Genomic DNA, 23,362 nt, shown 5'->3' with positions numbered 1-23,362 from the left:
ATCCCACCGTATACAATGTAGTGTCCTGAGTGATTGCAATAGTAAAGCTTTGGGAAAGTGTGACGGCTTCTTATAAAGTCTTGTAAGGGACAGAACACTTCACGTATTAAACCCGCAATCTTTGCTTAACTTTCATATTTTCTTCTTTTGTGTTTTATACAATAATGAAATATAACTCTGTAAAACCAATAAAACATATTTTACAATCACCGTGCTGGGTGCAAATAATTATCAGAGCATCTCCTGATGAAATACTGCCAGGACGCTAAAGGTGCAATGGAAACATATGGACGGGTTCACATAAAAGCTTAAAGAGGTCATCTGACAAAGCCTTGCTGAATGTGGCTCTGGAGAGTCAGGTTCGGGGGGACTCATTGCATCTGCTCTTACTACAATAATGTTTATTGTGCATGTCACCAGAAGACTGGATGTAGCCGAAACGCACGTTGGGGTCCTGGCTATTATTTATTTGTTGTCTGCTTCGTTGATTTGATCCTTCTTCTATGTGGTCGTTCCTTACTCATCATGGTCTTACTGTTTAGAATTCTATCTGTCCTATCAGCTTTATATTTATCAGACAGATACAAAGTTTATACCCTTCCATGGCATTTTCTCTTGTGTTGTGGTGCCATCTACTGGCTCATTCACTTTTTAACCTGTATTTTATATTCTACACATATAGTGGTAATGCAATTCCAAATTATTTTATGCAATGTTGCTGAATGCCAGTGCACACGGCCAGAAATTATGAAATTTAGTGGTAATGTGCACAGGTTACAGATGCACATGGTCCTGTGATCACAGCAGCCTCTGCATAATGTACATCGCTGTCAAACAGCATGACAAAGTGTTGCATTATAGAGAATAAGATAGTGCTGCACTACTAAAAAAGTATTTTGGTTACTCCCGTACAGTTTGGCTTTTTTCTGTCTGTGTCAGCAGTGGGGTCCTCCTGGGTCTCCTCTATAGTATTTAATTTAATTCAGATGTGGACGGATAGTTTGCGCTGACACTGATGCCCTCTGAGCTGCAGGACGGCTTGAATGTCTCTGGATTTTGATTGGGGCTTATCCACCATCCGGACTATCCTGCGTTACAACCTTTCATCATTTTTTTTCTCTGCTGTGCACATCCAGGGAGATTAGCTGCAGCGCCATGGGTTGTAAACTTTTTGATTGTTTTGCACCGTGGACAAAGAAACATCAAGATCTCTAGAGATGGACTTGTAACCTTGAGATTGAGGACTTGAGAAACAAGATTGTTGAAAAATATTATCAGACAGTTCTCTTCTCCTCTTTCTGTTCTCCATGCTTAGTGTGGCGCACACAGATACACAATGCAAAGATTGAGTCAACTTCTCCCCTTTTTATCTGGTGTCAGGTGTGATCTTCATATTGCCCACACCTGTTACTTGCCACAGGGGAGTGTGAACGTGCATCACATAATGGAAGCATAGTTGTTTACCCACAATTCTGGAAAGGTGCCAACAATTTTTTTTTTTTTTTGTTCCAATACACAAAAAGGAAATAAACATCTGTAAAACAAAACGCGTGTAATTGCAAAAATGTTATGGGATAAATTCTTCATTTTCCGGATCAATTCCAAGGGTGCAAATACTTTTGGCCATGACTGTAATAGATGGCAGTACCAGTATAGAGGGCACAGTACCTATATACTAGAGGACAACACCAGTAAACCAAATAAAAAGACACCGTGCAATATAATAGACAAGTTTTTATTCTCTATTTTTGTATCATTAGTGGAAACATTTTCTGTCTCTGACTTTACACTCTTATTTCCTGATTTGCAATGTGGGTTGAAACTAAATAGTTTCCCCTTTTACACCAAACCTACCCATCACCGCTCTACGGTGGTTTGGGGGTGAAGTTTAGTAACAGGTGAATTTGGGTGTTTAGATTGAGAAATGGGTCCTGAGATTTGACCGTACTGTGGCCATGTGAATCCCGGCTCCGCTCACACATCCGCACATTACGGCTACTTTTTCTATGTAGTTTTTCACCAAGAGATCCAAAGGATGCTGCCGTCCATCCACCCTCGTGTCCATCACAGATGGTCAGGGTCTGGGAATAACAACTTCTTGTGATATCTGTTCAGTGTCCTATGGGCAATCTCTGCACAGCTGTAGTTTTTCCTGAGGTTTACGTTCCAAATCCGGCTATTCCTTTTTTTTAAAGCCTGGAAATGCAACAGAAATAAATTACAGATAAATGTAAGTTTAACAAGTTTTTAAAAAAATAAATAAAAAAAAAATAAATCTATTCTGCTATTCCTCAAATGCTCTGTGCTGCTGTTAAAGATGTGCTGTCACCAGGTCAAATATGGCCAGGGTTTGCTATGATTTTATCCCTTACGTAAGCCATAGTAAAAAAAAAAAAAAAAAATCTGCCACATAGTGTTAATTTTTATAGTCTTTACAAGGGGGTGTGGCTCATGGGATCCTCAGGGGCGTGTCTCTTGGCTGCTTTGTTGTCCTGTGAGCCACTCGCCCTCTGGTAAAGCCCATAAAAATTAGCTCTAAATAAAAAGGTCCACATCTCTGGAACCGTATAGTGGATTAAAAACAAACAAGCAGCGAGAATAAGAGCAAAAACTGGACACTTAAGACCCGGTGATGGGTCCACTAAGATTAATTTATAGGATCCTGGAGGTTCTTGGAAATGGACATGTAAAATAAAGTAGTGATCATCAGGACAAGACATTTCTCAGGACATCACATCATCTGGAGGAACACTGGACATAGCTAATGTCTAACTGGAAATGGCTGATACCAGATTACAATCAGCTGCACTGAGAATTGCCGCCTTTCTTTATAAGTTGGTTAATAAAAACGTGTAGTACATTTACCGAGGGTGAATCTTCCCACTAACGGCAGAAATTGTTCCATCACATCCCGGATTCTATGAACTGAAATGAAAAAGAAAACAACAATTTTACACATTGAGAATGAATAAAAACAACCTCCTAACATTATATGGTATAATGTAGCCTGAAAATGATCATCTAAGAGGTTCTGCAGCAGCTGAAGTATGTTGGGTTACTCTGCATATTACACACTGCAGACTCCATCTTAAAAAGTGACCGCCATTATTATCCAATTCATTATTCTAATTATTTTTTTTTTTTAAAAATTGTTTTTCTTGTCTTAGTTTTTGCACTGAATGACTTTGTGTCAAAATTTTTAATGAATTGGTGCAAATTTAAAGATACTTAGATTTTGGCTGTTTTGCTTTTCTTTTTTTTTTTTGAGTGAAAAAATCTCAATCCTTTCAACAATCTACTGTATATAATGTGGCACACGAGCTTTGTATTGATAGGGAAAAAAAATAGATTTTTGTACTGGATGACCAATGCATAAAAAATGTGCAACATTTTGAGAAAATTACACTACAACATCTGGATAATCAACACCAGACCCATAATGCCTAAGTGAACAAAATAAATAAACAAAAACTATTAAATTAACTTAAACTTTTAAAAAATTGCAAATAAAAAAATGTTACTATTAAAACATTTTTTTATTCCAGAGAAAAAGATGCAAAAATAACAATAAATTAATCTGAATTATGAATCGATCTGTTGCTGAAATAGAAGGAATATTGTACAATAGAGATCTGTGATAGACGTCTCCTATCGGAAGAGATAAATATCGCCCACAATAGATGTAACGATGCACCTCTGCATAATAGCCAGGTTCTGACGATACCATTTAGGCGGTGTTCACACACTGTAATTGAATTGCATTTTCTTTTTTTGGGCTGCAATTTAAACTGTAGCGTTTTTGCTGAAATTTTTGAAAATAAATACAAAAGAAACCCGCAATGTGTGAATGCGTCCTTATGTAATGATTATTTACAAACATTTTCTCCTTACTCAATCTGAAATAGATTCCAATTGTTTCCAATGTTGCAAATGTAATTAAACCAACGCCGGCAGAAACGGTCCAGTCTGAAAGATACAAATGAGGAAACACTGGATATAAGAACATGTTATACATTAGTATTTTGTATCTTGAGGGGAATATTTGATACATTTTACAGCTGGGATACATGCAACACAGATTCCCTGGATCACGCCGATCCATGAATGATACAACTGTGGATTTACTTTCATAAATCAATAGTATACAAGGGGATAAACAACTTTGTAACAATCTTATCAGAGAAATCCGCTTCTTCCGCCTCCTGGACTCATCTTTCCCTTCTCAATTCAGGGGTAACATCTGTATCAAGTGAAGACAGATTTTCCCATTACTGAGATTGCAGATGGCAGTTGGTGTTCATAGAATTCTAAGTCGTGAGGAAGAGGAGGAGAAAGAGGCATATGCGGACATTCTGTTGTAACTTCTCCTGAAATTATACGTTAAGACCAAGGTTATCTGCGTCTTTAAAGAGGACTTTTCATCAGATCGTGGAATAGTGACTACAGAGCGGAGTAAAATGTAGCTTTTGGGTTTTGTTTTTTCCATTTCTGCTCTCCACTGTAGAGGCATTATTGTATCAATACAAACACTTCCATCTTATCTGATAGTGTTGTCAGCTCTCTGCCTCCCCCCACATTGATTACTGTGACCGGAGAACTGGAAGTGTTTGTAATGATATATAACTCAGCTCTGCTGTATCTTCCCACAGGAGCTGCAGAGATCGGTTAGGAGAGGAGGGCGTGTTCTTTCTCCCCTGCATGATGCTAGCTGCTTTTGATTGGTCAACTTCTTGTAGTGGAAGAAGAACACGCCCCTAAAGACAAATATTTTGTACTGCCCAGTAACCAAAACTTGACAAGCAAAAATCTCCGCAATGGAAAGGAGAAATTAAAACATAAAAACTACATTTTACTTAAGTCTACAGATCCTTTACCATGATGTGGCCAGTTTAAAGTGCTCAAATTGTGATAGTTCCTAAACTGTTGATTTTTTAGTCTGCATTTACAGTAAGTATACGATTTGTATACTTGCCGTCATGTAATGTAATGAGCTTCTCATCTGCAAATCGTATACTTGTGGTCATGTGACAACTGCTCGAGCAGACAACAGTCCAGAATCAGGATTCATCTATTTGCAGTGCAATAGCGACACTGCAGAAATTTAGGTTTAGCCTGCAAACCCTGTTTAAAGTGGATCTGTCTCCAGATTTTGCAAAGCAAACTGCCGCATTTGAGAATCCTCATCAGAATAACTTTATAATTCTTTTTGAAAGTTTTGCCGCTTGACACAGACAATCTGACATACAGCAGGTTTTCAAAGTAAGTACACCAGCCTCATCAGGTCAAAGATATCTATATAATAATGTGTGCAGCTTGTATTGTGAGATCTGGTAGCAGATCCTCTAACATTCATAAGAAATTGATTACTATTAAAATAGATTTCTTTTTTCTATTGTTTGTAAAACAATTTTGGAAAATATTACGGCTTTCTTTGTTTCTGATTGAATAAAGACCAATTACAATATTATTACATCTGGATGCTGGAAGCATGGGTTTGGTATATTTATACATTTGTATTTCTGTTGTTCTTACCCGAGTATTGGTATTCACATATCAGAACGGCTCCGAGCGCGAAACACACAATGATGAAGTGAAAGAATTCATCTATAAAAAAAAGAATCGGAACAGATGAGGACGTCCCTCTACATGAGGATATGTTTTACCATTATCTATCAATCTTGTAATTTACTGGGTATGTATTTGAAGCTTAATTTTTCTCATTCTCACACTGATGAAAAGCAAAATATTTTTTTTACTTAATAGTGTCTGAACCCAGTGATTATGGTGGGATTTACCAATTATCTAATTTATATTAGGACCTCCTGACTCCCTCCCGAGAAAGGGGGTAACGATTGTGGTCATGACCGGACCAGGGAGGCAGCGGGTCCGTCAACCCCAGGACCTACTGCAGGACGCATCGGACTCACATCCACGTCAAATACATTGCGGCACAGACACTTGCAGGGCCTCTGGACCACAATATATGTTGCCGTCCAATCAGAGGTGGGCAGCTGACGTCATGTGTTCACATTGAAGGAACGCTGATATAAGCTGTCGGCCAATGTATAAGCTACAGAGGAGGACGCTGCACGACGTGGAAGCAAGGGAACATGAGAAGACTGGGATTTTTTATGCATTTGAGGCAGATCAAGGAACATACATACCAGGAAGGAGTCCTTGATGGGAGACATATTCCATGATGGGAAAGATATATACCAGGATGGGATATATATTATATATATATATATATATATATATATATATATATATATATATATATATCAGAATGGCTGATATATACCAGGATGGGTGACATATATACCTGGATGAGGGACAGATATACCAGGATGAGGGACAGATATACCAGAATGAGGGACAGATATACCAGGATGAGGGACAGGTATACCAGAATGAGGGACAGGTATACCAGGATGGTGGATATATATACCAGCAAGAGGTGACATATTTACCAGGATGGGGACACGTTTATCAAGATGGAGGACATATGTACCAGGATGGCACCACGGAAATGGAGGACATTGCTACATAATGGGTAGGGGGCAATTTGTATGTCTTTATAGGATTTATATCGCTACAAGGACCCATACATCTGACTAACGTGCTGGAGGAGGGAGCTTAGGTCCACATTTTGCACAGTGCCCATCGGACTCTAGTTACGCCACTGCTCCAAAAAGATGATGTTGGGGGAGAGAAGGATCCGGCTTTTTGATCCTTTTGTTCCGTTGGGGAGATACAAGGAGTCCGGCAGTGACTTTCTCAAGGAGACAAGTGTTCTTGTGTATGATCTATGATTGTTCAGAACTATCTAATAAGTGGGGGCCTCACAACTCCCGACCAATCGACCAAGGACGATTGTCAGATAAATGCAGCGCCCAGGGTTCTGGAGAGATTCTCTAGGTCCAATGTCTGGTTGATGGGACCTCACAAGGTAGGTTCAGACTCTGCACCCATCACCACATACTAGCAATGTGAGCTCTGCCCTTTGGACAGGTACACTACGGCATATACAGGACTTACCGTCTTTCTTTATTACTCCTCCTCCTCCTCCGTGGTGTTTTCCACGTGATTTGTCAAGTTTACCTGCCAAAAATTGCAAAGAAAAATAATGAAACATAAATTATTAAACTGAAAACTCTCCTGAAAGCTCCTTAGCGCACGGGTGATCATACATTGGGGTGTTTTGGGGTTTTACATCCCCCTTCCTCCAGACTAATGACTTTCAGGCGCTTGTCCAGTTGTGCACATTTCTTCACAAGTCTCTTTAGTTCCATAATGATGCGGGAAATTCTGATATCCTCCATTTTAATGTATCAATGTAGATAAAATGTATCATTATAGAACTCAAAAAGAATAAGCTACAAGTGAGAAAACTGGGAACTGAAAGTTATTGGATCTGCACAAGAAAAAATAAGGAAATAATGCTGCAGTCAGTTGTGTCATTTTTTTCTACATTTTACCATTACTTAAAGGGATTGTTCACTTCTTTTATACTGATGTCCAATTCTGCAGATCTGTACAATGTATATAGACTGGAGCTGTTCCTATTCTCTAACAGGCACTGATGTGTGGCTCCAACCAGCGGCCACTAAAGAGTCCTGGGCATCGGCCGCAGAATCAGGAGAAAAGCCACATGATTCCAAAATATGGAATATCGTCATCTCATCCATTATCCCACAGAGCCAAAAACACAGGAAACCTGACACATTCCAGCTCAGTGTGAATAGAGCCCAAGTCTGCGTGGCTTCAATATAAATTAATTTCATTTTAAAAGCGTAACAATCACAGGGATTTTCCTATATAACCTAAATCCAGTGCTATACTGGCACTATGAGGCTAAGTCTATACATACAGTGCTATACTGGCGCTATCAGGCTGACTCTATACATACAGTGCTATACTGGCGCTATCAGGCTGATTCTATACATACAGTGCTATACTGGCACTATCAGGCTGATTCTATACATACAGTGCTATACTGGTGCTATCAGGCTGATTCTATACATACAGTGCTATACTGGCACTATCAGGCTGATTCTATACATACAGTGCTATACTGGCACTATCAGGCTGATTCTATACATACAGTGCTATACTGGCACTATCAGGCTGATTCTATACATACAGTGCTATACTGGCACTATCAGGCTGATTCTATACATACAGTGCTATACTGGCACTATCAGGCTGAGTCTATACATACAGTGCTATACTGGCACTATCAGGCTGACTCTATACATACAGTGCTATACTGGCACTATCAGGCTGATTCTATACATACAGTGCTATACTGGCACTATCAGGCTGATTCTATACATACAGTGCTATACTGGCGCTATCAGGCTGATTCTATACATACAGTGCTATACTGGCACTATCAGGCTGATTCTATACGTACAGTGCTATACTGGCGCTATCAGGCTGATTCTATACATACAGTGCTATACTGGTGCTATCAGGCTGATTCTATACATACAGTGCTATACTGGCGCTATCAGGCTGATTCTATACATACAGTGCTATACTGGCACTATCAGGCTGATTCTATACGTACAGTGCTATACTGGCGCTATCAGGCTGATTCTATACATACAGTGCTATACTGGCACTATCAGACTGATTCTATACATACAGTGCGATACTGGTGCTATCAGACTGATTCTATACATACAGTGCTATACTGGCACTATCAGGCTGATTCTATACATACAGTGCTATACTGGCACTATCAAACCGATTCTATACATACAGTGCTATACTGGTGCTATCAGGCTGATTCTATACATACAGTGCTATACTGGCACTATCAGGCTGATTCTATACATACAGTGCTATACTGGCGCTATCAGGCTGATTCTATACATACAGTGCTATACTGGCGCTATCAGGCTGATTCTATACATACAGTGCTATACTGGCGCTATCAGGCTGATTCTATACATACAGTGCTATACTGGCGCTATCAGGCTGAGTCTATACATACAGTGCTATACTGCCACTATCAGGCTGATTCTATACATACAGTGCTATACTGGCACTATCAGGCTGATTCTATACATACAGTGCTGTACTGGCACTATCAGGCTGATTCTATACATACAGTGCTATACTGGCACTATCAGGCTGATTCTATACATACAGTGCTATACTGGCGCTATCAGGCTGATTCTATACATACAGTGCTATACTGGCACTATCAGGCTGATTCTATACATACAGTGCTATACTGGCACTATCAGGCTGATTCTATACATACAGTGCTATACTGGCACTATCAGGCTGATTCTATACATACAGTGCTATACTGGCACTATCAGGCTGATTCTATACATACAGTGCTATACTGGCACTATCAGGATGATTCTATACATACAGTGCTATACTGGCACTATCAGGCTGATTCTATACATACAGTGCTATACTGGCGCTATCAGGCTGATTCTATACATACAGTGCTATACTGGCACTATCAGGCTGATTCTATACATACAGCGCTATACTGGCACTATCAGGCTGATTCTATACATACAGTGCTATACTGACACTATCAGGCTGATTCTATACATACAGTGCTATACTGGCACTATCAGGCTGATTCTATACATACAGTGCTATACTGGCACTATCAGGCTGATTCTATACATACAGTGCTATACTGACACTATCAGGCTGATTCTATACATACAGTGCTATACTGGCACTATCAGGCTGATTCTATACATACAGTGCTATACTGGCACTATCAGGCTGATTCTATACATACAGTGCTATACTGACACTATAAGGTTGAGTCTATACATACAGTGCTATACTGGCACTATCAGGCTGATTCTATTCATACAGTGCTATACTGGCACTATCAGGCTGATTCTATACATACAGTGCTATACTGGCGCTATCAGGCTGATTCTATACATACAGTGCTATACTGGCGCTATCAGGCTGATTCTATACATACAGGGCTATACTGGCACTATCAGGCTGATTCTATACATACAGTGCTATACTGGCACTATCAGGCTGATTCTATACATACAGTGCTATACTGGCACTACCAGGCTGATTCTATACATACAGTGCTATACTGGCACTATCAGGCTGATTCTATACATACAGTGCTATACTGGCACTATCAGGCTGATTCTATACATACAGTGCTATACTGGCGCTATCAGGCTGAGTCAATACATACAGTGCTATACTGGTGCTATCAGACTGATTCTATACATATGTGGCACCCTGGACAAGCCAGGTCTTCACAGGTACTACACCAACACACCCCACACCCCGGTTAGGCACACCAAAGCCAAACACAAAATCCTTGTTGCCTTCCTCCAGGGGCTGATGTCCACACCAGGGGGTGGGCCAGGCGCTTGGTCCCGCCCACCGAGGAGTTCACAGTCCTGGAGGCGGGAAAAGCAGTAGAGTTTGCAGATGAGGTTTGAGGAGTGAAGTGGTAGGAGAGCAGACTGACAGCGTCCGGGTGTATGGCCCGGACGGAACAGCAAGGTTGGCAGACGGTGGTGACCGTTTGCAGGAGAGGCCGATTACAGTGAGCCGTAGGGACCATGGACAGGCGGTGGCCCGGCGGTACCGGACCGGTGAACAAAGAGAAGCCAGCACCATCCGGCAGGGTTTACGGACCCCGACCAGGCTAGGAGTCGCCGTGGAATTGGTCAAATCCGTTAGCGAAGGGAACCTCCGAGGTTTCCCAGCAGCCAAGACCCGATTGAAGGCAACAGCTCAAACCGAGAGAGGGCAACACAGTCACCGCCAAGGCTACAGTTCCCAGGGCCAGAGCCTGCGGGCAAAAGGGGCTCCTTCAGCACCCATCCAAGCTGGGGAGCGGGTTACCGGTGGGAACCCATTGGGACCGTACACACTACACAGGTGCAGGGAAAGGCACTCACCATCAACCTGCCGGGAGGAGAAACACCGCAGCCGTCTGTGGGACCCGTCCATCCAGCCGTTTGTTTTACCGGAGACTTTGCATTCGTCATTGGCTGAGTGAATACCACCGTGCCGTGCGGGACAGCGCTGCCTCCGCGACCCTGCACCTCACCAGGCCCAGTAACCCGCCTGCCATCCATCCATACACCTCACCGGGCCCCAGGACAACCAAACCCCCTACCCACGGAGGGAAGAACCAACATCCAAGCTGCTCCCTGTCATCGTTCCGGGATCCCCGTCCAGAGCAGCGGTGGTGTCACCAATCTCACCACAACCGTGGGTGTCGTCACGGACAATATCCCTAAACCAAACCGCCCCCTTTCACTCACGGGCGAGGAACGCCGCTCGAGTCCCCGGGATCCGGCCCACCGCTCGAGCCACCACCGAGCAGCAGCAGCAGCCAAACCCGAGCAATGGGTGAGCGCAGCGTCCCCTCCTCCGCCCGCGACACATACAGTGCTATACTGGCACTATCAGGCTGATTCTATACATACCTTTAGTTTTCAGCTCAGATGTATAGGTTTTGAAACACAAGCAAGTAAAGTTTGTAAAATGAGCAGCTTTTTGATTGACAGCAGCTGCTGATCAGCTGATAGCTAGGGAGGGTTTTCATAGTGATTCACGCCCCCCCTGCCTGTACATTGTCCTCCTGTTATTATGTTAATTCTATTAAAGATTTGTTTTACTAATTGACTAGAAGGACCTGTACTGATATCATAGCCATGTGACCAGAAGGGGCAGGGCCTCAACCAACATAGCTGATACTAGGAAGCAACATTAGTTTTCTGTTAGCTGAATCCCCGCCCCTTCTGGTCACATGGGTATGACATCAGCACAGGTCCTTCTAGTCAGTTAGTAAAACGATTCTATAATAAAATTAGCATAAATAACAGGGGGAGGACGGACAGACCGGGGTGCGGGAATCACTATGAATACACACCCCAGCTATCAGCTGATTGGCAGCTGCTGCCATTCAAAAAGCTGCTGATTTTATTAACTTTACTTGCTTGTGTTTCAAAATCTATACATCTGAGCTGACAACTAAAGGTATGTATAGAATCAGCCTGATAGTGCCAGTATAGCACTGTATGTATAGAATCAGCCTGATAGTGCCAGTATAGCACTGTATGTATAGAATCAGCCTGATAGTGCCAGTATAGCACTGTATGTATAGAATCAGCCTGATAGTACCAGTATAGCACTGTATGTATAGAATCAGCCTGATAGTGCCAGTATAGCACTGTATGTATAGAATCAGCCTGATAGCGCCAGTATAGCACTGTATGTATAGAATCAGCCTGATAGCGCCAGTATAGCACTGTATGTATAGAATCAGCCTGATAATGCCAGTATAGCACTGTATGTACAGAATCAGCCTGATAGCACCAGTATAGCACTGTATGTATAGAATCAGCCTGATAGCGCCAGTATAGCACTGTATGTATAGAATCAGCCTGATAGCGCCAGTATAGCACTGTATGTATAGAATCAGCCTGATAGCGCCAGTATAGCACTGTATGTATAGAATCAGCCTGATAGCGCCAGTATAACACTGTATGTATAGAATCAGCCTGATAGCGCCAGTATAGCACTGTATGTATAGAATCAGCCTGATAGTGCCAGTATAGCAGTGTATGTATAGAATCAGCCTGATAGTGCCAGTATAGCACTGTATGTATAGAATCAGCCTGATAGTGCCAGTATAGCACTGTATGTACAGAATCAGCCTGATAGCACCAGTATAGCACTGTATGTATAGAATCAGCCTGATAGCGCCAGTATAGCACTGTATGTATAGAATCAGCCTGATAGCGCCAGTATAACACTGTATGTATAGAATCAGCCTGATAGCGCCAGTATAGCACTGTATGTATAGAATCAGCCTGATAGTGCCAGTATAGCAGTGTATGTATAGAATCAGCCTGATAGTGCCAGTATAGCACTGTATGTATAGAATCAGCCTGATAGTGCCAGTATAGCACTGTATGTATAGAATCTGCCTGATAGCGCCAGTATAGCATTGTATGTATAGAATCAGCCTGATAGCGCCAGTATAGCACTGTATGTATAGAATCAGCCTGATAGCGCCAGTATAGCACTGGCTTTAGGTTATATAGGGAAATCCTGGTGATTGGTGCGCTTTAAAATAGTCTTGAAAATTTAAAAAATTACCGCTCTCAGCAGCAGAAATATCTTCATCTTCATTGATGTTTTTGTCTTCTACAGATTTCTTCTCTGTTACATAGAAATGAAAACACAGGATCAATATACAGTATATTAATTAACAATAAGTGGTGTGTAAAGGTTTATATATATATATATATATATATATATTTTATATATATGTATATATATATATATCCCATTACACGTTATTTATTGTTAGTTAAATATAACTGTCAATATAATTTGTTATTAATGTTGTACCAGTCATTTAGATAAAAAATGCATTATAGTGTCTGTCATTTCTACATTGGGGGGTGAAGCATTGCACAGTCCCCTGTACGCTATATCCATAGAGTCTCCTGTATGAATGTACGTGAGTGAGCAGCAGCATAAGACCACGTTCAGACATTCAATATTTGGTGAATATGTTACATTAGTATTTGTAGCCAATAACAGGAATGGAACAATCAGAGAAAACCTATAATAGAAGCACGAGCTCCGCTGCGGGATTCATCATCCACTCCTGGTTTTCTCTACAAATACTGATGTTAAATACTGACCAAATACTGATTGTGTGAACGTGGCCTTACTGAGATTTCAGCTCTGAGACCAAATATTTGCAGAGTGCTGACTTAAATGAACACAATGGTTAGAAATCAGACGACCACTTTAAACCTGGAACTTCATTTCCCATTGATACATTTGTGATCACCCAAACAAAGCCTGATACAAAAAATACAGAAAACTGCAGCAAACCGAGCGGTGCGGGCTCCAGACACGGACGTACCATTAGTGGCTGCGTCTTCTCCCTCTTTCTTCGTGGGCACAAGCGGCCGGACTGTGGCTACAGAGGGAGCCGGTCGGCCATGTCCTAATATATAAGAGATCTTCAGTTAGTTACATTTAGAGGATTTTGGAAAATTAATTGGACATTAGGAATAATTAATCATACAAACTGTAAAGATATAAAAGTTACTGTCATCATTAACCTGACAAATCGTATTACCTCTCCATCTCTCCAAAAAAGTGCAAATATAAAGACGCTCGCTGAATTCTGCCCTCTGTCCTGGACCATCATTAGGGACAGTACGAACGTTCCTGCAGCCATTGGGGGGGTCTCGATTGTATCATTAAAGGGGTCGTCCTCAATTAGTAAAATGCTTTACCTTATTTCAACTAATAACATTGAATCGACCATGGGTTGTGTTTGGTATCACCATCCTTCCCATATTCCAGTGAATAGGGGATGGGTACAAGAGACAGACCCTATATTTATATACTGCCCCCAATATGTTCTTATTCAACCCTAGTTTTCAAGTAATAGTAAGGCTAGGGCCCCACTTTCTGTTCACCTACCTGCAGTTCTAAACGCACGTTTTGGACTTAATTGATTTGACCAAAGTTGCCTTTTCCAGAATTTTAGCGCTAAAAACGCATGCGTATTTGCCGCGTTTTTGATGCGTTTTCAGCGTTTTTTACATGCGTTTCCACCTGCTTTTTGCAAGATGCGTTTTGTAAATCTTGACACTGCTAAATAAAGTTTTTAAACAGTCAAAAATAATGAAAATAGAGAACAAAAAGGATTAAATACATAATTACAGAAATTATAAAGAAATTAGAAATATATAATGAAATTATAGCGGCAATATAGTATTTATTAGAAAAATAGCAATAAATTATAAATTGTCTTTAATTTAATTGTCGGATTATGTGTGTGTGAAAAGGGACATATGAAATCATTAAATTAATGTGCAAAAAGCATGCGTTTTGAAAGTCCAAAACGCATGTTTTCTGCACAGAAAAAGCAGGTAAAACGCAAGAATTTGAAGGAATCTTGGTTTTTGCCATTTCTCATTGACTCCAATGTTAGCAAAACGCACCCAAAATGGCAAAAACAATTGACAAGGTGTTTCTTTGAACGCATGGTTTTTGCCACAAAATATGCAAATGAAACGCAGCATTTAGAAACGCAAAGTGGGGTTGGAAAATCCACTTTTTCCATAGACTTTGCTGGTAAATAAAAACACATGCCTTTTGGCATGAAAAAGGTGCTTCCCAAAACGGACCTAAAAAGCACCTAAAACGCAGGTGGAAACGCAAAGTGGGTCCCTAGCCTAATACTATTAATGATATCAATGTGAAACAGAGCCTTACTTACCTTGAGAAAGTAAAGGCTTGGCTATATGGAACAGTTCTGAGACTTTATTTTGCAATAAATGTAACGTTTTGTCTCTCATTCTCGATATTAGTATCATCTTCTCATCTACAAATAGAGAAGTCAGAATAGTACAAATCACCGCACACAATGGCAGACAAGTGTACAGAAGACTAAGAAATACATTCCATGTGTAAAGGGTTGGAGGGAGGGAGCCCCTTACCATGGGTGGAGGTGGCACTGACTGCTGCACTGTACGGGGAGGGACCGGAGCCGATACATAATAAGGGGATTAGTAGGGCATATATGTAGCGCCTTAGGGACGAGCGGCTGGCCTGACCCCACTGCCGGGAGATTAAGGGCTTGTTTGGGGTGAGCAATTCACCAGTGACGAGCTGCCTATGCACAGGGCAGACTGCGGCCATAGTGGCAGAGTAGGATCAGCTCACCCCCATGTAGTCGTTCCAGGAAGAAAAATCCAGACGATGCTCGTGGGTCAAGAAGGCTGTAGTCAATCAATAAAAGGCGGATCCCCATCACAAAGAACGTCCATAGAAACTTGAAATAAAGTTAAAATTTCATTTTATTCCAATAATGGTTAAAAAAGGGGGAAGAAGGAATAAAACATAACTTTTCCGATCTACACGTTTCAGCGCGATCGTCCTTAGTCACGATCTTCTTCCACCTTTTTTAACCATTATTGGTATAAAATGAAATTTTAACTTTATTTCAAGTTTCTATGGACGTTCTTTGTGCTGGGGATCCGCCTTTTTTTGATTGAGAGTAGGATGACTGTGATCCGGCATTCCAGCTAAATATGGAACCCCGGAATAACCCTCCCAGTTATTGCCTGTAGTTATCTTTCTGTCTTTACCACCCAAGACCCCATTTGTACTGCCTTGGTACTGTCTTCTCTGCATTGAGCTTCTTGGCGGCCACTGCAGGTGTCGGTGCCAGGGAGCACAAGCTGCATTACTGCTTGCAGGAGCCACAAATGGGAGAAGAGCCTTATATTACGGAGGCTGAAAATAATGGATACAAAATATACAAACAAAGAAATACCATTCTCCTTGCTGCTGGGGAGCTCTCCGTAGGTTTTCTCATCATTCATGTGTAGCAACAGGTAAAATATTGCAATTGCTTGTGAGCCTTTATCATCTATAGACTTTAGCAGAGCCAGCTGCTTTCCAGGAGGGTCACTGAGTTGAACTATCTGAAATACAAACCAATTTTTCTTAGGACCACTTAGCCACTGTGCTACCCTACATATAGTACCGAGCTGACCACTGAGCCACTATCCTGCCATATATAATATACAGTGCTAATTACTGAGCCACAGTGCTGCCCTATATATAGTATTGTGCTAACCACTGCGCCAATGTGCTATCCTATATAGTACCGTGCTGACCACTGAGCCACTATCCTGCCATATATAAAGTATAGTGCTAACCACTGAGCCACTGTGCTGCACTATATAGTAGAGTGCTAGCCACTGAGCCACTGTGCTACCCTATAGTACTGTGCTGACCACTGAGCCACTATCCCGCCATATATAAAGTACAGTGCTAATTACTGACCCACTGTGCTGCCCTATATATAGTATAGTGCTAACCACTGAGCCACTGTGCTCCTCTATATATAGTATAGTGCTAACCACTGAGCTGCCCTATATAGTATAGTGCTAACCACTGAGTTACTGTGCTGCTCTATATATTGTATAGTGCTAACCACTGAGCCACTGTGCTTCCCTATATATAGTACCGTTCTGACCACTGAGCCACAATCCTGCCATATATAAAGTACGGTGCTAACCACTGAGCCACTGTACTGTCCTTTATATAATATTGAGCTGACTACTGAGCCACCATGCTGCTCTATATATAGCACAGTGATAACCACTGAGCCACCGTCTTACCCTTGAGCCTATTTTTACACTGTAGGTGGCCGCGATGGAGTGAGGAACATTAGGTTGCACCTCTGATGCTATTCCTATGTATAAGTTGTAAAATGTTCTCGTGTTATTTATCGACCAGGAAACATTCCCCCAATATTTACAGTAATGTGGCCAGTGTCAGTGGCTGATTACAGTAATGTGGCCAGTGTCAGTGGCTGATTACAGTAATGTGGCCAGTGTCAGTAGCTGATTACAGTAATGTGGCCAGTGTCAGTGGCTGATTACAGTAATGTGGCCAGTGTCAGTGGCTGATTACAGTAATGTGGCCAGTATCAGTGGCTGATTACAGTAATGTGGCCAGTGTCAGTGGCTGATTACAGTAATGTGGCCAGTGTCAGTGGCTGATTACAGTAATGTGGCCAGTGTCAGTGGCTGATTACAGTAATGTGGCCAGTGTCAGTGGCTGATTACAGTAATGTGGCCAGTGTCAGTGGCTGATTACAGTAATGTGGCCAGTGTCAGTGGCTGATTACAGTAATGTGGCCAGCATCAGTGGCTGATTACAGTAATGTGGCCAGTGTCAGTGGCTGATTACAGTAATGTGGCCAGTGTCAGTGGCTGATTACAGTAATGTGGCCAGCATCAGTGGCTGATTACAGTAGTCCTGTCTTCTATCAGTAATCGCATATTTCTGCTGTTACAGATCACACAGATACATTGTTGCACTCACAGTCTGCGCTTCCTTCTCAGTATACAGGGAGAATGCTGGCATCTTGCAGATGGATATAAAGAGATAACAGACGGACGGGCTAATGGCCGCATTTGTCTTTAAATTCTCAAAATCTCTGCTGAATGCTTTCTGGAAAATATCTAAAGCAAAGGAAATGTCACTGGAGAAAGATCATTACAAATAGAGATTATTGCTGCAATCTGGATCACTGAATATATGGACATGGGAGGGGTGAGAACTGGCAGCTTAGATGAGAACTGGCAGCTTAGAGGGTCGCAGCACTGGGACCCCCAATAGACAGAACGGGGAACAGAGCCCACTCTTCCTCAGCTGCAAGACCAAAGCCAGGAGGAGCTTAATAAGGTGGTCGGGCGGCAGGTATTGTGCCTCCAATGGGCAATAAATGGCAATTAGTGGGGGTCCCACTGGTGAGACCCTCGCCGACCCAATAATTATCATCTATTGTAGACTGGAAAATTCCTATTAATGGAATAACATGCAGCATGTGACAGAGTGAGCACGTCTAACAATAAAGAGTAACAATATCACATCATTGCCGGTCTGGAAGGTGAAGATGTGCTCTCACTTTTATTTCATCTGGAGCACATTAGTACTTAACCCCTTATATCGTAAGCATTATTGTCATTTCCCCCCCATAAATCAATAATACACATGAAAATAATAAATATGTAATATATATTATCAGAGAAATCTGCTTTCTTCTCCTCTAGGACTGATCTTCCATTCTCAGAATTGCTAGTTCACATTTAGGCAAGATCTGTATTCAGTTAATACAGATATTCTCAGAACTCAGATGACAGTTGGAGCTCATAAGATTCTATGCAGAATTGTATAACTGTTGTTTCTGGAGAACTTGCAGTGGAATTCCTGAGTCTGCCTCTAGTTCCTCCCCACGTTCCCATTCCATAGAACTTTACAAGCACCAACTGTCTCAAAAATGGGACAGTTAGTTTTTACACATGAATTTAGAATGAAAGAAGCAGATTTCTCTGATAAGATTGTTACAAAGTTACTATTACTATTGATTGATGATATAAAACTTAAAGGGAACCGGTCAGGTGCAATATGCAAACCACAAGCAGATCTGGGTACATAGATCTCTTTATGCATGCAACTACAGGGACAGTTAGGCAGGGATTAGCAGCATGCACTCAGAACTGCTCATGGTTCTCACTACATATTGCACCTGACAGGTTCACTTCAAAACAACAGTTCCACTTTAAGGACACTAAAGATATGTGGAATAATGCCTGCTCATAAAGTTCTATGGAGATCTGTACCTGTTGTTTCAGGAGAACTTGCAGCAGAATGTCTGTATCACATTGTATGATTTATAAATAATTAATTTGCATTTTATTGCATGAAATAAGTATTTGATACAATAGAAAAACAGAACTTAATATTTAATAGAAACCTTTGTTTGCAGTTACAGAGGTCGGACGTTTCTGATAGTTCTTGACCAGGTTGTCACACACTGCAGCAGGGGTTTTAGCGACTCCTCCATACAAATCTTCTCCAGATCTTTCAGGTTACTCCTCCATACAGATCTTCTCCAGATCTTTCAGGTTATTCCTCCATACAGATCTTCTCCAGATCTTTCAGGTCACTCCTCCATACAGATCTTCTCCAGTTCTTTCAGGTTACTCCTCCATACAGATCTTCTCCAGATCTTTCAGGTTATTCCTCCATACAGATCTTCTCCAGATCTTTCAGGTCACTCCTCCATACAGATCTTCTCCAGATCTATAAAGGTCACTCCTCCATACAGATCTTCTCCAGTTCTTTCAGGTTACTCCTCCATACAGATCTTCTCCAGATCTTTCAGGTTACTCCTCCATACAGATCTTCTCCAGATCTTTCAGGTCACTCCTCCATACAGATCTTCCCCAGATCTTTCAGGTCACTCCTCCATACAGATCTTCCCCAGATCTTTCAGGTCACTCCTCCATACAGATCTTCCCCAGATCTTTCAGGTCACTCCTCCATACACATCTCCTCCAGATCTCTCAGGTCACTCCTCCATACAGATCTTCTCCAGATCTTGCAGGTCACTCCTCCATACAGATCTTCTCCAGATCTTTCAGTTCACTCCTCCATACAGATCTTCTCCAGATCTTTCAGATCACTCCTCCATACAGATCTTCTCCAGATCTTTCCAGTCACTCCTCCATACAGATCTTCTCCAGATCTTTCAGATCACTCCTCCATTCAGATCTTCTCCAGATCTTTCAGGTCACTCCTCCATATAGATCTTCTCCAGATCTTTCAGGTTACTCCTCCATACAGATCTTCTCCAGCTCTTTCAGGTTACTCCTCCATACAGATCTTCTCCAGCTCTTTCAGGTTACTCCTCCATACAGATCTTCTCCAGATCTTTCAGGTCACTCCTCCATACAGATCTTCTCCAGATCTTTCCGGTCACTCCTCCATACAGATCTTCTCCAGATCTTTCAGGTCACTCCTCCATACAGATCTTCTCCAGATCTTTCCGGTCACTCCTCCATACAGATCTTCTCCAGATCTTTCAGATCTATCCTCCATACAGATCTTCTCCAACTCTTTCAGGTCACTCCTCCATCAAATCTTCTCCAGATCTTTCCGGTCACTCCTCCATACAGATCTCCTCCAGATCTTTCAGGTCTATCCTCCATACAGATCTTCTCCAACTCTTTCAGGTCACTCCTCCATACAGATCTTCTCCACATCTTTCAGGTCACTCCTCCATACAGATATTCTCCAGATCTTTCAGGCTACTCCTCCATACAAATCTTCTCCACATCTTTCAGGTCACTCCTCCATACAGATCTTCTCCAGATCTTTCAGGTCACTCATCCATGCAGATCTTCTCCAGATCTTTCAGGTCACGCCTCCATACAGATCTTCTCCAGATCGTTCAGGTCACTCCTCCATACAGATCTTCTCCAGGTCTTTAAGGTCACTCCTTCATATCTTCATATAGATCTTCTCCAGATTTTCAGGTTGTTGGCCAAAATCTCGCAATACATGACCCCATCCATCCTCCCTTCAATACGATGCAGACATCCTGTCGCCTTTGCAGAAAATCACCCCCAAGTATGATGTTTCCACCCCCATGCATCAAGGTTGGCACGGTGTTCTTGGGGTTGTACTCATCATCCTTCTTCCTGCAAACACAGCGAGTGGAGTTGATACCAAAATGTTTTGTGTTGGTCTTATCTGACCACATGACGTTCTCCCATGCCTCCTCTGGATCACCCAGATGGCCACTGGTGAACTTCAAACAGGCCTGGCCATCTGGTGGTATGAGTAGAGGGACCTTACGTGCCCTGCAGGATTTTAATCCATGACATTGTAGTGTGTTACTAACGGTAATCTTTGGGACTGTGGTCTCAGCCCTCTTCATGTCACTGACCAGGTTCTGGGCTGATTTCTGACCTTTCTCAGAATCAGCCTTACCCCATGAAGCGAGATCTTGCATTGAGCCCCAGACCGAGTAAGACTGACAGTCATCTTGTGTTTGTTCCATTTTCTAATACTTGTGCCAACAGTTGTTGCCTTCTCACCAAGCTGCTTGCCTATTGTCCTGTAGCTCATCCCAGCCTTGTGCAGGTTTAGAATTTTGTCCCTAGTGTCCTTAGAAAGCTCTTTGGTCTTGGTCATGGTGGGGAGGTTGGAGTGTGATTGATTGTGTGGACAGGGGTCTTTTATACAGGTAATGAGGTCAAACAGGAGCAATTAATCCTGGTAATGACTGCAGAGGAGAAATATAACAGGTCTGTGAGAGCAGAATTCTTGCTGGTTAGTCGGTGATAAAATATTTATTTTATGCAATAAAATGCAAATTAATAGTTTATAAATCAGACAATGGGATTTTCTGTATTTTTTATTCTGTCACAGGTGAAGTTACCGATGATAACAATTACAGATTCATTGAAGGTGGAAAACTGCAAAATCAGCAGATCAAATCCTTATTTTCCCGCTGTATCTCTCATGTGCGGCTGTGACAATGATTCTAGCAGTTACAGTATATCAGAATTGTGCAGCTGATCGACTGATACAGAAACATCAGCGTGACACATATCCATCATAGAGCACAAAGAGACATGAAATAATTTCTACTAATCTAAGGGGCAGTATCAGACGTAAAACAACATCGTTTGTTTCTTTTGTGGAGTGGAGAGGTAATACTTTGTAACAGAAAAATACAGTGAAATGTGACATTAATAATACAGAGTTATATTGTTATTCACATAGAGAAATGTTACTTTTGGATGAAAGACGCGCTTACATTCTGCACCGGGCACCGGCTGGAGGTAGTGACGGGTACAGCAGCGTATAAATAGATAGATTGTTACTAAAATGGGAGCAAATCTGTATATATCGCATGTGTCAGAGTGACACCCGTTACTCTCGTACCTTGCTCCTCCTGGGTTTGGACAGGAAGGGATAACTTCGCCGTCATTGTAACTTCTGCAAAATAGAATACAAATAAATAGATAACTCCATGCAAAAGTCCTGAGAGATAAGAAGTGATTAGCTCCGGTTAAATGGGAGAATTCATGAGTTTTCAATACTTTTTGAAAAATATATTGTCATATTATATCACTGGTGGACACAGGCAGAACAGGACCCCTGTGTAAGAACAGTATACGGGACATTAACAGTCCAATAGCTCCTCACAATGCACAATTCCACCTGATTTGGAGGTATAAGTGGCCCCCTGACCTCTTCAACAGCTCCAATAGGAATCAGGGCCCTGCTCGAAAGCTTACACTCTATGGGGAAGGAGGGGGACACAAAAGGTGAAGCACACTTGTAGGTCTGGCCGGCCATCGTTATGCTACTTTATTGGTTACATATAAAGATGGATGATCTGGTCTTTACAAATCAAAAAAGTCCATAGAGCCTCTGTTAGGAGTCTCGACACAGAAACTAGCCAGATATCCCTCCGGGAAGGACCTAGCCAAGGAGTGGCTCTTTTTAGGAGACCACAATAACCACCATATTAAGTGGCCCTTTTAGTCAATATCCAACTCTTTGACAAGTTTAAAGATATGACAAGGGAAATACCAAGACCAGGTATCCATCCACAGACAGCTGTTTCGGGGTATTTCCCCTCATCAGTGTGGAGTAGCATTCTGGCCAGGTGGGAGCAATGCCTAGTAGATCAACAAGACAAAACAATCACTGATCTCGGGGAGACCAGCCAGAGAAAACACTGCCAGCAGCCACCAAGGGCGCTCAACACAGTGAAATCCCAGGTGCATTGCCCCCTAGGAAGTATGCAAATCAAAAAAGTCAGTGGAGCCTCTGTTAGCAGTCTCGACACAGAAACTACCCAGATATCCCTCCGGGAAGGACCTAGCCAAGGAGTGGCTCTTTTTAGGAAACCACTTAGGATATCACTGTGTTGAGCGCCCTCGTTGGCTGCTGGAAGTGTTTTCTCTGG

The 23,362-nt window shown here is 42.0% G+C and overlaps 1 protein-coding gene across 1 annotated transcript in view; it reads right to left on the bottom strand.

Annotated features, from left to right (window-relative positions):
• Window positions 1–1,746: 1,746 nt before the first annotated feature.
• Window positions 1,747–23,362, bottom strand: part of TMEM40 (transmembrane protein 40) — an 80,093-nt gene continuing 58,477 nt past the window's right edge. The window contains exons 3-13 of the mRNA XM_075320644.1: window positions 22,330–22,383; window positions 17,914–18,053; window positions 16,352–16,502; window positions 15,293–15,397; window positions 13,922–14,005; window positions 13,141–13,203; window positions 7,039–7,101; window positions 5,533–5,604; window positions 3,892–3,966; window positions 2,866–2,925; window positions 1,747–2,196 (exon numbers count right to left, since the gene is read on the bottom strand). Coding sequence (XP_075176759.1) covers window positions 2,177–2,196; window positions 2,866–2,925; window positions 3,892–3,966; window positions 5,533–5,604; window positions 7,039–7,101; window positions 13,141–13,203; window positions 13,922–14,005; window positions 15,293–15,397; window positions 16,352–16,502; window positions 17,914–18,053; window positions 22,330–22,375 — 879 coding nt within the window. The 5' untranslated portion in view covers window positions 22,376–22,383 and the 3' untranslated portion in view covers window positions 1,747–2,176. The remainder of the gene's footprint in view (window positions 2,197–2,865; window positions 2,926–3,891; window positions 3,967–5,532; window positions 5,605–7,038; window positions 7,102–13,140; window positions 13,204–13,921; window positions 14,006–15,292; window positions 15,398–16,351; window positions 16,503–17,913; window positions 18,054–22,329; window positions 22,384–23,362) is intronic.

The sequence above is a fragment of the Anomaloglossus baeobatrachus genome, chromosome 8 (assembly GCF_048569485.1).
Source record: "Anomaloglossus baeobatrachus isolate aAnoBae1 chromosome 8, aAnoBae1.hap1, whole genome shotgun sequence".
In the NCBI taxonomy this organism is placed as follows: domain Eukaryota; kingdom Metazoa; phylum Chordata; class Amphibia; order Anura; family Aromobatidae; genus Anomaloglossus; species Anomaloglossus baeobatrachus.
This window is presented reverse-complemented; position numbering and strand designations above follow the sequence as displayed.